The 14528-nt window shown below is 38.0% G+C and overlaps 1 protein-coding gene across 10 annotated transcripts in view; it reads right to left on the bottom strand.

Annotated features, from left to right (window-relative positions):
- The window catches only part of PTPRK (protein tyrosine phosphatase, receptor type K), a 391069-nt gene that overhangs the window by 54421 nt on the left and 322120 nt on the right, over positions 1-14528 (bottom strand). For all 10 annotated transcript variants that reach the window (XM_015284457.4, XM_040697913.2, XM_040697914.2 and 7 more), the window contains exon 13: positions 14226-14262. In XM_015284457.4, the coding sequence (XP_015139943.2) occupies positions 14226-14262 (37 nt within the window). The remainder of the gene's footprint in view (positions 1-14225; positions 14263-14528) is intronic.

Below are 14528 nucleotides of genomic sequence, written 5' to 3'. Positions count from 1 at the left end.
GCCCATTGTTTCCTCCCTAGCCCAACAAATACACACTCTGCCACTTTTACACCAAGGTAATGTAAGTTCATACCAGGTTACCAACCTAAAAAAAGCAACCTACACTTACTGGCAGTTCTTCACCCTTTTCTTTTTGCTACACCCAATCTTCCACCTCCTTTTCTCCCTTGATTTTTTTTTTTTTAACACAGTATTTCAATCAGCTTAAGATTAAATGACTTGAATGACAGACTTGAAAGGTAAAGCACTCGAGTTTGCCTCTACTTTTTTTTTTCTAGAGCAACAGAGGATGAATGAAAAGGGAATAAATGACACAGTAGTCCTTTTCATACCCCTTCTTTTTCCAAGAGCATGCTTTTTTATTCCCCTTGCTTTCAATTCAATCCATTCACAAAGGATTAGCATAACACATCTTTTTATGCTTGTAAGGGTTACAGTTGTAATCGCTTCACCTCATCACTTTACTTAGAAAACCTGTCTCCAGAGGAGTAATTCGATTACTCATGACAATCCAACTTCTGCCTAACCAAATAGAAATTCATTATAATGCTGAGCTTGTGCATCGGTTTACTCTGAATGGATGGGAAAATAAAACCCTGCAATATGAATAGTTGGTGTGAAAGGAGGAAAGCTATTGTTGCCTAACAAAAGACTAGCAACAAAAGATAGAACCACTAGCAGAAATTCTTAGTCCCACTGGCACAGTAGCCTCCAAACTAGTAATGACCTGTATCTTCTAAAGGCCTTGGGTTTCAAATAGGCACAGAAAGATGGGAGCATCAGATTGCTTCCAATTGATTAGTCTTTTCCAGTTACTGGGCAAGTGTGTATACAAATCTGAGACAGAGCATTAGCACAGGCTGAGGAATCAGATAGGAACACCTTCTGTTGGGGGAAAATACCTGAATTTGCACACATCCTAATCCTTGCAGAGGCTTCTCTTGCCTTCTGCTTCTGCAGTTCTAAAATGTGCATGATACAATCTGACTACATACTGCTTAGCAGTAAAACTAGTACCGTCCTTAGTAACTGGCAGTTGATAAGGACATAAGAAAAAAAAAAAATGAGGACAACTGGCATCTCCAAGTGACTTCCATTTGTCCATATGCCCACAAGCATAAATCTAAGAAAAGCTCATGCTGATTGTGGCACAGAAGGATAGCACTTGAGGGAGAAGCACAGATGCCAGGATCATGCCTTCTATTTAGAAGTAAGGAATTTCATTTATTTTATATTATTTCTTTAAAATGGTTTAAGATGCCCGGACAGAATGGGCTATGTTCTCAAAGGCAACATTTGCTATGCCAAAGGTTTAGGAGTATTAGGGTCCAGCTGACAAATCTTTAGCTGTTAGACTGGTTTAGGTCTGTTTTCAGCTTTCGGAGCCCATATCTTCTTGATTGTTATTTCTACAGATATCTGAGGATTTCAGCACAACATATGGGTGGCATTAAGGGCATTAAGGATTTATAAATTTGTATAATCATGATAAAAACATATGAAGCCTGAAATATAGTTGGGGTTAAATTCAGTACTACTTGTGGTCAAGATGAATGTTGACATGTCTATATTTGTGTTAAGAAAAACAAAAAACATCCCATCAGCAGTGATGAAATCAAGTAACTGTTCCAGACTTACTCATCACTCATCAGAAAGTAAATCACTGTATTTACTTCAGTCTGATTTCTTTTTTATCTGGATATTTTTTATTTAAACTTAAATACTCTGCTCTTTTGCATTCTCTTAAGCACTTAACCTTTATTGCGATGTGTGTGTACTTTATGGTGACTGGAAATCAATAATCATTTCTTTTTGTCTTGAAAAACTTAGAATATCCCTAAGACAACATCTCTTCAAAATACCACCCATTGGAATTTACTAGTAATCACATTGGTAAAAACAGGATAAACTAGGTATGCGGAATAAAAGACAGACATTAAAATGAAAGAAAGTCCTCAGAGCATAAAAAGAACAGTTGATTATTGTTAGTTTGCAATTTCCTGTTCAACATATTCAACAACTGCAATAACTATGCTTACTCTATAAGGCCAACGTATTGGCATTTTTCTCTCTTTACTCCTTAGTTTTTTTAAAAAAACAAAACACACATACAAAAAACAAACAAACAAAAAAACCAAGAAAACAAAAAAACAGAAAAGAGTAACTCCAACTACAATCTCACACTCAGACCCTAGTGAGATATTCAGGTCCAAAGGAGAAATCTACAGCTAGATAGTGACCTGAAATAGTCCCAAGTGTTCAGCCTCAAATTCAAACATATCTAAAGAAACAGATTAAACCATTCAGATACAGGAGCACACGTTCTCTTTTGCCTCCAGATGTGTTTTAATTTGCTATTGTTGAAAACTAAATTGGAATAGTAAATTCTATAGGAGTGTGCTGTTAAAAGAAATTTTGCTTACAGAAGAGGATATTTGACACAGTGTGCAGAGAACGCAGTCATGGTTAGGAAGGGCAACTCTGTGTGTCAATGGAAACAGAACGTTTCTGTTTAATACATAACTCGCAACAAAAAAGTTGAAATACATCCTATTAAATCAAACTCTAATAATAACAAAATATGTTCACAAAGAATACAGTGCTTTTGGAAGACACAGTGAAAAAGCCTCAGCACAAACATGGGAACACGGATTCATATTTCATCTGCCTTAATACAAAATAGAGACAAGTTTTCAAGGATGCTTAACTAAGTTAAAAAAAATCATAGAATGGCTTGGGTTGGAAGGGATACCAAGAATCATTAAGTTCCAACCCCACTGCCACAAGCAGGGCCACCAACCTCCAGATCTGGTATTAGACCAGGCTGCACAGGACCCCATCCATCCTCAACTTGAACGCCTCCAGGGATGGAGTATCCATAACCTCTCTGTGCAGCCTGTACCAGCACCTCACCACTCTTTTGGCAAAGAATTTCCCCCTGACATCCAATCTAAACCTTCCTTCCTTGAGCTTAAAACCATTCCCCATTGTCCAGTCACTGTCTACCCTTGTAAAGAGTTGATTCCCCTCCTTTTTTAATCCCCTTTTAAATACTGGAAGGTTGCAATCTCCTTGTAGACTTCTCCAGGCTGAACAAGCCCAGGTCCCTCAGCCTGTCTTTGTAGGGGAGGTGCTCCAGACCTCTGATCACCTTCATGTCCCTCCTCTGGACCCTCTCCAAGTGCTCCACATCTTTCTTGTACTGGAGGCCCCAGACCTGGACACAATACTCCAGATGGAGCCTCACAAGGACAGAGTAGAGAGTGACAATTACTTCCCTGTCCCTGCTGGCCACCTCTCTTCTGATGGATCCCAGGATACCATTGGCTTTCTGAGCTGCAAGAGCACACTGCTGGCTTATGTTCAGTTTTTCATCCACCAGGACCCCAAGGTCCTTCTCCACAGGGCTACTCTCCAGGCGTTCTTCTCACAGTCTTTATATGTATCTGGGGTTACTCCGACCCAAGTGCAAAATCTTGCACTTTGCTATGTTAAACCTCATTAGGTTCACATAGGTCCACCTCTAGAGTTTGTCAAGGTTCCTCTGGATAGTATCCCTTCCTTCTAACAAGTCAACTGCACCACTCAACTTGGTGTCATCAGCACACTTGCTGAGGGTGCATTTGAGCCCATTATCAATATAACTGATAAAGATGTTGAAGAGCATCGGTCCCAGAACAGACTCCTGTGGGACACTGCTCATCACCAGCTTCCACTTGGACATAGGGCCATTCACCAGAACTCTCTATTTCCAATCAGTTCCTTGTCCATTGAATAGTCCACCCCTCAGATCTGTATGTCTCCAATTTAGAGATAAGGATGTGGTGGGGGATCATGTTAAAGGCCTTGCACAAGTCCAGGCAGATGACATCAGTCTCCTTCCCTTTGTCTACCGATGTTGGTACTCCATTATCAAAGGCCATCAAATTGGTCAGGCACAACATTCCCTTGGCAAAGCCATGCTGACTGTCTCGGATCACCTGTTCATCCCTCATGCACCTTAACATGTCTTCCAGGAACATCAGTTCCATCATCTTCCCAGGAACAGAGGTGAGGCTAACCAGCCTGTAACTCCCTGGGTACTCCTTCCTCCCTTTCTTGTAAATGGGAGTGACATTTCCTTTTTTCCAGTTCCTGGGGACTTCGCCTGACAGCCAAGACTTTTCAAATATGATGGAGTGCAGCTCAGCAACCACATCAGCCAGCTCCTTTAGGACCCTGACATGCATGTCATCTGGCCCCATAGACTTGTACACATTCAGTCTCATGAGGTGGTCTTGGACTTGCTCTGATCCTACAGCGGTAGGGAATTTACTCTCTCAGTTCCCACCTAGAGGCTCAATGATGTGAGCTTCAAGGATGTGAGAAAGACGAGAATCCTGACTACCAGTGAAGACCAAGGCAATAAACTCATTTAGTACCTCAGCCTTCTCCATATCTGTCATTGCCAGTTTTCCTTTCTCATTAACCAAAGGAGGTACACTCTCTTTGGCCAGCCTCTTCTGCCCACTGTACCTATAGAATCCCTTCTTGCTGTTTTTAACGTTTCTCACCGAGTTCAATTCCATCTGTGCCTTGGCTTTCCTAATGCACTCTCTTCAAGTCTATACAGCATGCCTGTAATCTTCCCATGTGACACGTCCTTGTTTCCACAGCACAAATCCCTTCTTTTCCCTCAGTCTGACCAGTAGGTCCTTGCCAAGCCTGCCTCCCCTGCCCACTTTCTGATTCTAACAGATGGAGAGCTCTTGTGCTCTCAGAAAGGCATCCTTAAAGAGCAGCCAGCTTTCTTCTACTTCTTTGTCTCTAAGGACAGTTTCCCAGGAGATCTCATCCAACAATTCCTTAAACAGTCCAAAGCTTGCTCTCCCAAAGTTCAGGGTCACAACCCACCCCTTTGCCAGGCCCTTGAGGTCACAAACTCAATCAGGGCATGGTTGCTGCAGCCTAGACTACCGCTAATCTTAATATCTTTAATGATCTCCATTGCATTGGTGAGCACAAGATCCAGCAGCACTTCACCTCTTGTCACTGTATCCAATACTTGAACCAGAAAGTCATCATCCATGGACAAAAAACACATTGCAGAACTGCAAATATCACAAGTTAGCCACCTCATGCTTACAAGATACAGTTTTTGTGTGTGTGTGGGTGTGTTTATGATGATGGTATATTTTCTCACTTTGTTGTAGAACATCTGGTTAGATATTTAGTCAGGAGACAGACCATATAGTTCTCAAAATTAATGATACACAAGCACAACATTAGAAAAATGGCTAAAGTACACCTCATTAAAATGAAATTAAAATTTAAGACAGCAAACAGTTTCAAAGTGGAAAAAAGATATCTATTTTAAATCTGTATTTAGTCTCTGGTTGAGAGAATTTTCATGTGTATTCTTGTCTTAAAACACTCATACTGTAGCATAAATTGGTTCTAACTACCTTAACCACATCCAAAGAGGGAACAGGTACGTCTTGAGAGGCAATAGAAAAATTATCCTGCATTTTTTAATTTGCTTTTTAGCCTAACAAATGGGCAATGACAAGTGTGTTACCTTCTTAACTCCACATACATTTCATAGGAAATTACACACTCAATGACTATTAAGTGGGTTTTGTAGAAAAATTGGATCAGTATCATTTCCATTAGCTGATATCTCTAAAGTTAATGTCTATGAACCATTTGGAATTGGAGTGCGGACACAGACCCTATTTATCTTACCAAAATACTGTTGAGAATACTGGTAATTCAAATGCCTACTGCTGCTGCTGTTCCTGTTTTCCTAAATGTATCAGCAGTCATCAAATCTACAAAACCTCTCTCTCTCACACTGTACTCAAAATATGATCCAACTATGGTTTCTTTAAAGAATGAGGGCTCTACTGAGCTTCTCTAATCCTGATGGAAGATGGTCTGGAAGATCTGGTGTAAAAATTGAGCTGGCCTTCCTGCAGTTGAACTTCTACAGGTCAGCCAACGGTGCTCCAAACACTGCAACACTTTGCCTGCCATGTTGGACTATGGATCTACCTAAGCACCACAGACTTCCTCCTCCATCAAGCCAAATCATTTTATGCAAGCAATTGCTTGTATTTGCCTGAAAACATTCATTGAATGAATTACTAAAAAAAAAAAAAAAAAAAGTATAAAAGATTTTAACTCCCATCTCTCGTATAAAATTTCATTGTCTATATTTGACCCCTACTACTCAAAAAAGGACATGGAGAAAATGGCAATTTTTATTGCTTGATTCTCTGCATACACAAATTGATTTCACTTTCTGAGTCTGAGAAAACTGTTCAGTTTGAATTCAATTTGTATTAGCTAGCAAAACTATTTGATTTAGCTAAACAGCATCATGGTTCAGAGCTTATGCAGAGCAAGCAATATTTTTTTTTTTATACAAAGGCAACCAGATTACCAGCTTTCATATTTGGACAAGCATATAATGAGATTCAATTTGCCCTCTCAGTCCCTAAACTGCCAGCTACTTATGTTGAATGAGTATTCCTAAATTTCTTCAAAAAGCTAAATAAAATTCATAGATTTTTAAATAGGTTGTGCCTGCTGCAGATAGCCACTATACATTCCCATCCTAGTGTGTGGCATGATGTAGGATGGAAGACATAAATGGTACCAGCATACCGTAAATGGTAACAGCATTGGAATCTTCCACCTTTAGATATCTACTCCACAGGTCAAGTGACGAAGCAAAAATGTGATCTAATGCTAACGGTTAATATCTGATGGCTACTAATTAATAAATTCCTCAGAAGAGTAATCTGAAAAATCAACTTTACTATCTGACATCTATAACACATTTTTCTGTAAAGATGTGAGTAGAAATCATCATCCTTGATCATAATCATCATATAGAGGAGAGAGACTCCTTCCAGATATGCTACTGAGCAGATGATGAAGCCTCCATGCCCAGGATTCATGGTCCAGTATCCTAAGTTTTAGAGCAGGATAAGGAATGGTAACCCTTTCCTTTGGATGTATAAAAGGAAGTGTTAAGGGAGATGAACACATGAACATAAGTATCCACATAAACACTGCAGTTCAATGACTTCAAGTAGAATGAAAACTAGCTGACAACCTTTCTAAATTTTGAAATAACATCAAATAGTAAGACCTTCAGGATTAAATCTTTAAAAACTACCACAAGTGAGTAACACCGAACAACTGTGAGAAAACAGCTTTACACCTGCAGAAAATTATGACAGCATGTTAAATTACCAGCCCTGATAAAATTTGTTAGAAAACTCTAGAGAATGCAGCAGAGCAGATTCAAAACAGGTAAAACAGTCTTGATTTAGCACAATCTGCAAAAACATACTAAGGGTTAATCTGAGGTTTGCTCAATTATGTGTTTTCTACTGCAATACGTCAATGAAACAGGAAAACATTTTAGATAATCTTGATGGTATACATAAAAATTAGGGTTCATATGTTGTGCAAATAACTGCTTTCCATATGTTGAGACAATTTTAGTGTCAATTATGCTAATTGTAGAGTTCACTTTCCCCCTCTCATATAGAAAAACGTCATCCTTTCACTTTTGTTAAAAACATACTCATAGTAGTAAAAACTCCTTCAAGTCCTCAATGATCTGCTTGTCCTGTCATTGCCTAATGGTTCAAACACTAAGATGCACAAACAGAAAAAAAATTAAAAATGCATCTTCATATAATAGATTTACAAAAAATATATATAATTTACATCTTCCATATGTGTTTCTTTTAAATGACAGTCAGAAATACAATAGCACCAGTGATACAAAGGCTGTGATTATGATGCTTGCTTCCCATCAAAATATAAGGATTTGGCTTTACTGTCACAGAAAGAGACTCACTTTCATGATACTGCAGAGTGTACAGATGTAATCTCTTTAATCACCATATTCACCTATGCCAGACAGCACCATTTTGATTTTATCTGCATGGTATGATGGTGTAAGTATCTATTCTCTGTCAGAGCAGAAAATCTTCAAATGTAATTTCCCACACTATGACACTGCTGACAAATAAATGATCATTTGCCTAAACTTGCCCATTTACCACCTTGTACTACCTCTAAGGTTTCCCTTCATTTTAACCGCCCGTAGTAACTGGCTTTGGGCAAGTTGTTGCCCAACATGAGAACTAGCTGGGTCTGAAATAACTAGACCTACCATAATCTAGCTTTAGCATCAAGATTTTGACAGCAATTTAAGAGCACAGCATCTGAGGTAACATCCTGCAGTTTTATGGTAGCAAGGACCTGAAAGCAGTGCACTGGAAATGGTCTGGATGCTTGATGTGGAGACTACAACTGGTCTGAGCTTTGTAGTCATATGAAGAGTGGCAACAACTAGTGCCTAATAGATGTTTACTTTTGTTTGAAGCCAAATGTCTCTCATTTCAGACAAGCTGCTTTAATGTCCTAAATACTAGGCAGGCTTATGCTATTTCCTGCATGACTTTGCTCTCAACTGTGCTGTTTTTAAAAAGTATGCTGCTGAAGTAGCAGAGCTGTTCGCACAAATTTCTGTAGTGTACTGTCAGTGTTGACTACTGCCTAAGGATATTTTCCACCACAGCAAGGTTAGAGCAGAACCTTTTTTTGCTCTATGCTAATGGCCTGACCAATCACTTGACAGAAGGGGTGGAATAGTCAATAATATGTTGTCCACTTACATATATGTGAATAACCAATATTCATTCATCAGCAAAGAGCAAGTCACAAATGTCAGCAGATGTGTGACCTTTGATTTAATGTTCAGGTTAAATATTCTGTCATCTATATGGTATTGAATGTGGATACCTTTCCTGTTGACTCAACAAATATTAATCAGAAGAGGTGAAGGACGCAATTTCCTTTGTGACTATGACAGTGAAGGGTTCTGGAAGTCCACTGTGATCAAGAACCTTTTTATCACCACATCACTATGAAACACAAAAAATATTCAAAGTCCTTCCCAGACTACTGAATTTGAACAAAAGCAAATTTGGATGTTTCCAAACCATTTACACTTTGTATTTACCTGGCTACAAAATAAATAAATAAATAAATAAATAAATAAATAAATAAATAAAATCCACAATGCCTGTAGCTCCTCTCTACTTTGATGGGCAGAAACCAAACTGTTTCTAGAAAGATTTTCCCTCCTGCGAAGTTCATCTGCATATCCTTCTGGTCAGGATTTTTCTAGAAATAGCCTGGTTATCATGCAGCTGCCCATCAGAGTGGAAAGCAGTTCATACTCCTGAACTCAAGAGCAATCATTTTCTTATACAGCTGAGAAAGCCTCAATCTCTGCATTTGAGTAATTTGGCAGCAGTTCCAATCAGCCAGACTGAGTTGCTCTGCAACACATTTGACAGTGTTTAGGAAGTGCTACTATGCTTGGCAATGCCGCTCCTTGTTTTTAGGTGGCTAACCGTAGAACTTCATTTAGCACTCTGTCAGAGATGACAAGCAAATAGTTTAATAAACTGTTGTAATGTTCCTGCCAACAACGTGGAATTATATTTCATTTAGTTAAAGGTGTTTGAATAGATAGAAATAAGCATAGTGATAACTGATTTTAGGGCCATAAACGACTTTCACAAATATCAGTGACCACATTCCTGATCTAGATGTTGCTGGAGTTCTATCTTCTTTGTGTACCAGTTTTCCAAGGAAAAGACCAGCATGTACTTCCTGTCCAGATGCACCATAAGCAGCTTTACTGCTCAAAAGTATTTTGTCTTGTACAGGTGTAAAGGCGAAATGGGGCCAATGAAACAAGTCCTATCAAAAGATGACAGTTCACCTTCTCTAAACACTTGCAAAATTATGTCCAAATTCACCTTAAGCATGACACAAAGATAGAGACTAAAGAACAGACAAGTAAGAAACGATGAAAGAACAGAGAAAAGGGAAGACAAAAAAAAGCACTGCAGCCCTGGCAAATAGTTATTTTAAATGGTCATTTTAATGGTATATGTATTATAAGGGAAATCAAAGATTTTCTCTTGAAGTTAGGAGTTTAATAATTTTTGTAGGAACAGTACATTTCTACATATTCTTCAACAATGGATGCAAAACATTTACTGCTCCCAATATGAGTAATAATGAAGCAATATTCATTATAGTTAAAAAGAGCAAAGAAACCAAGAACCCACTAAAAAGCATATATGCTGAGATGGTCCTCTTTCACTTAGAGCAGCAAATGATATATCAACCATTTTCTAATATTTGAGTGTTAACTAGAAACCTCTATCAGAGGTCTTACATTTGAAATGCTTACACTTTGGTTTCTTCAAGGTCCCTAAGGATTCAATCTGCTTATAGTTGTTAAGCATTGATGACAAAAGCAATAATGCAGCATCTTGAAATATTTATTATATCTTTGGGCTCAACATTCTCTCATGCTGATTTTTTTTAACATACCACAGTAGTCTACTTCCTCTTACAAAGTTATTGATCAAAAACCAAAATGTTCAAAGACTGATTAAATTAATATGGGAATGTTTGCATGCAATAAACAAGTTTCCTATGCAAGGTATCTTAAAAAAAAAAAAAAAAAAAAAAAAGGAAAACTGTTACATTTATACATTATATTTATTCTAATTTTTTCTCACCAAAAGCTGTCAACAGCTCTTTCAAAACATAGGAATAGAACCAAATTCTTGAATACTTAGGAAAGGGGACAGAAACTAGAAATTACTTCTGTTCATAATTACTCTTAGAGGTAGAATATATGGCTTAGCTTTAGTTCAGGGACAAACTAATGAAGTTGACTGTACACAAATATAATCGTATTATAGGTTTTTTGTCTGGAAACCTGGAGGTTCCCCTCAGTTAACTGCTGAAACTGTTTCCATCTTTGGAAAGTTCAGCAAGCAAGTAAAAAACGCTCTGTGAGACAAAAATTATGGAAAGGATCACCAAAGCTTAAACACATTGATGTTTCTACTATGAATGAGTGAAAGGGAGGATGTGACTTTGGCAACATTTGCATTATTTCCTGGATTTAGATTGTCACTTTGGTCTCCAGAATTTATTAAGATGGTACAGCCAAAAGTCATTTTTCAGGCATTGATCCAAACATACAAACAGCACAGACAGGAGCTTCACTTCATATACATTTAACATCTGACCATCTTCCTTCATTTGAGCATTAATCAGTAAAACATACATATATAAACATTCCACTACAGGAGGTGATTTGACTTTCACAAATTTCCCTGAGAGCAGAAACATCATCAGGAACAATTTCAAGGAAATAATTATGGTCTAGACAGACTTATGACTTCTGAAGACCTAATCCAAAGCACATTAATGTCAGCAAAAGACTCCCATTGACATCAATGGTCTTTGGATCAATCCCCAACTGCTATGGAAATTAATTCAGAGCAATAATGAGGGTGAACTAAATGCACACTTGCAGTTGAAATGTTACCACCCAGACCTTTTTATTTCTCAAATCAGATTAAAAAGTAATTTTCTGCTATTCCACAATTACTTCCAGATGTGCATCATCTCAAATAGCATTTTCATCCATCTGTATGAACCAAATGTGCTGAGAGATAGAGAGGTTCTATGCTGCCTGAACTAGTAATACAAATGAAAACCAAAAGGGAAAAGAATTTTGGAGGTGATGAAGTTCATGTTTTAAATGCAGAGTGATAAAACTTGGTCTACATTTATCACTTCTAAATACTTTGGAATAGAGCTGCGAATCCCACCACTTCTTTACTACTACAGTAGATTTCTTCTAATTATTTTCTTTTTTCTAGGCTTCTAAACAAAACAAACTAATATACGTAAATCAGCGTTAGCCTCAAACTTGGCAGCCTAAAAGCTGTCAGAAATGTCAACTTCATATTTCCCCTGCTTAATAACAGCTCTGCTAACCCTCTGTCCTCCTAAATGTCTATTTACATGCTAAATAATTTGAACCATCGCTGTTCTATGACCACGTTAATCTAGTTTCATTCTGTTAGCAGTTGATAAAATTTTAGACTGTAAAATCCAGTGTAATGAGCTAGTGGAAACCCATTCAAATTTTTACATGTTCAAACTCAGCTCTAAAATAGTACTGATCAGTCATCAACATGATGTGTTACTCTCAAGTGCCTGTCATGGAGACAGTGCATCTTGCATTCATTCCTACAGCAGCAGTTTGGTCAGGCAGGTTTGGTCACCATATATTTATATGGGTTGAACTCTGCCTAGCCAAATTAGTTTCAGTAAGTTGGAGAACTTTATATCAGAAATTAAATGCAATACCTTTTTGCTGAGCAATGCAACATTCCTCAACCCTTATTACATATCCGACCTGTTACCTTAATCTCTGTACCCTTCTCTGTACTTCCGAAAACAGAATTTATTCTTTCTTTGGTTACTACATGCACGAAAAGCCAGATCGCTAGTGACTGGGTACCAACTAGATTTGAAAAATAATGAGGTAAAGAACAACTTTTTAAAATACAATATTGATGGCGATTAGAAAACGGATCTGAGTGGGATCTTTAAGGTCTTTTCCAACCTAAGCAATTCTATATTTGCTAAAAGTATTCAAGTTCGTTTTCTGGGCCATCCTTGTAACGGAAATAGTGATTTAGATATGCTACACCCAACATCTGCACCACAAGTTGTTTTTAACATGATTCCCTTAAGAATCAAAGCTTTCATACCCTCTCACCACATGTAATAACTTAAGATGCTCTTAGTCAATTCAGTCCAATCTGCAAAAGGGCAAAAGTCACAAAATCACCAAATTCTTAGAAGCTTTGTGAAAACAGGTGCCCAGATATAGAGGAAATTCCATATTATCCTAAATCGGGAAATGCTCTGGAGAAAACTTTTCAAACTGTTGCTGTTTCCAAAAAAATTAACTCAGTGTTTTAATACTCCAGACACTAGTAAGGCTCTCAACTTATACTAAAAATATTTTTTCAAGACATGACAAAAGCAGCAAAATACTTTAGAAATGATTTGGCAACATCTTTCAGACAAGCTCACACTTCGGTACATTTTGTTATCAGAAATGTTTAAGATCAATGCACCTGCAACACACAGGTTGAAAAAGTATGAGAACATCAATTTATATGTTCTGACATTCATCAGTTTGACATCAGTAAATAAACTATTTAATCAGTTCACAGAGGTAGAAGGCAAACCTTGGGAATGATATGTGCAAAACCCTTTATGCATTAAAAGGGTCCGAAGAAAGCATCACAAATTTAAAGTACATTTTAATTTTCAATTTCTCAGGAAAACACTTGGTTACTACCAACTCATTAGAGCCACAACCTTTTAACTGGAACAAGCTTTAAATGGAAAGAAGCAACAGAAAAGATGGTGCTGATGTGCCACAGCAGTGCTTTGAATGCCTGCTTGCTCATATTTAAAGTTGCTCTTAAAGAGCATGTCAGTATGCAATTAGAAAGAGACAGTGTAAGCATTGCTGGGCCCTTGCAGAGTACTGCACTTCAGCATTTGTTAGGTCCTCTTTTGTTTGTGCTGCTGGAGTCTTTCAAACAACTCTCATGTTGTCTCAATCAAGCAACCACAATGAATAGCTACATAAACGCAGTCAAAGCAAGAGATAACAATAGGCAGAACGACTAAGTCCTCATTTGAAGATGAAACTGTATTTTTGAGTGAGCAGTATGTAATTAACCTGCTGGATGTGAGGTCAATACGATTTATTCTCAGAGTTATGCAGTCAGTTCAAGCCTTGGGCCACACTTGTTATTGAGGAAAGCATACAAGCTTTCCTCAAATCAGCCCTCCTCTAAGCCTATCTAACGCTGTGATTTACATATGAAAATTAACTACTGTGTCCTTCATTTAAATGAAGGAAAAAATCTCCACTGCCACTGGTTGGAAATAATTGTTAGCATTATGAATGGTTTAACCAAGAGTTCTTACTAGTCTTCAGCCCACCTATCTGCTGCCTGCAATGCTCCAGCAGCCTAAAAGCAGATCTTGAAAACTACAGATGGAAGGAAAAAAAAATGAAAGAAAAAAAAAAAAAAAAGGTGCCATGAATTTGTCTAATTTCTGAGTACTTCTAGAACAGCACCCTCTTGGTGCAATACAAAAGAATAAAAAGCAGTAGCCCATTACATTTTAAGAAAAGCAAGTGGTTCAAAACATAGGGATGGTACTGGCTTTGGTTCAATCATTTAACAAAAACTCCACATTTCATTAAAAAGCTATTTTGCTTGGGGGAACAAACCTCTTACCTTTGGTAGCTATTCGAACACACTGAGTTTTGGTTTCCTGTTGAGAAGGGAAAATTAAAGAAAAAAGTCAGAGCAGGTTTCCTTTCCTTGCCCTCCCCATTCCATGAATTAGTCCTAGACCTGCCGATCAACTGAGGACACTGAATCAGGTGGCTCAGGTCTTTGGTCTTAGCAGGGAAGGAGGCTGAGTCATTTTGCCTTTACAGAAGGAGCAAGATGGATAAAACCTGCCTAGGCACTGAACTGCACTGTCCATGATAATGGTGGGGAGAGAATGTGCAGGAAAGCCCAGATGTAGCAAAA

This window comes from Gallus gallus, chromosome 3, assembly GCF_016699485.2.
Source record: "Gallus gallus isolate bGalGal1 chromosome 3, bGalGal1.mat.broiler.GRCg7b, whole genome shotgun sequence".
NCBI lineage: Eukaryota > Metazoa > Chordata > Aves > Galliformes > Phasianidae > Gallus > Gallus gallus.
The sequence above is the reverse complement of the archived record's forward strand: the minus strand, read 5'-3'. Positions and strand labels throughout refer to the sequence as shown.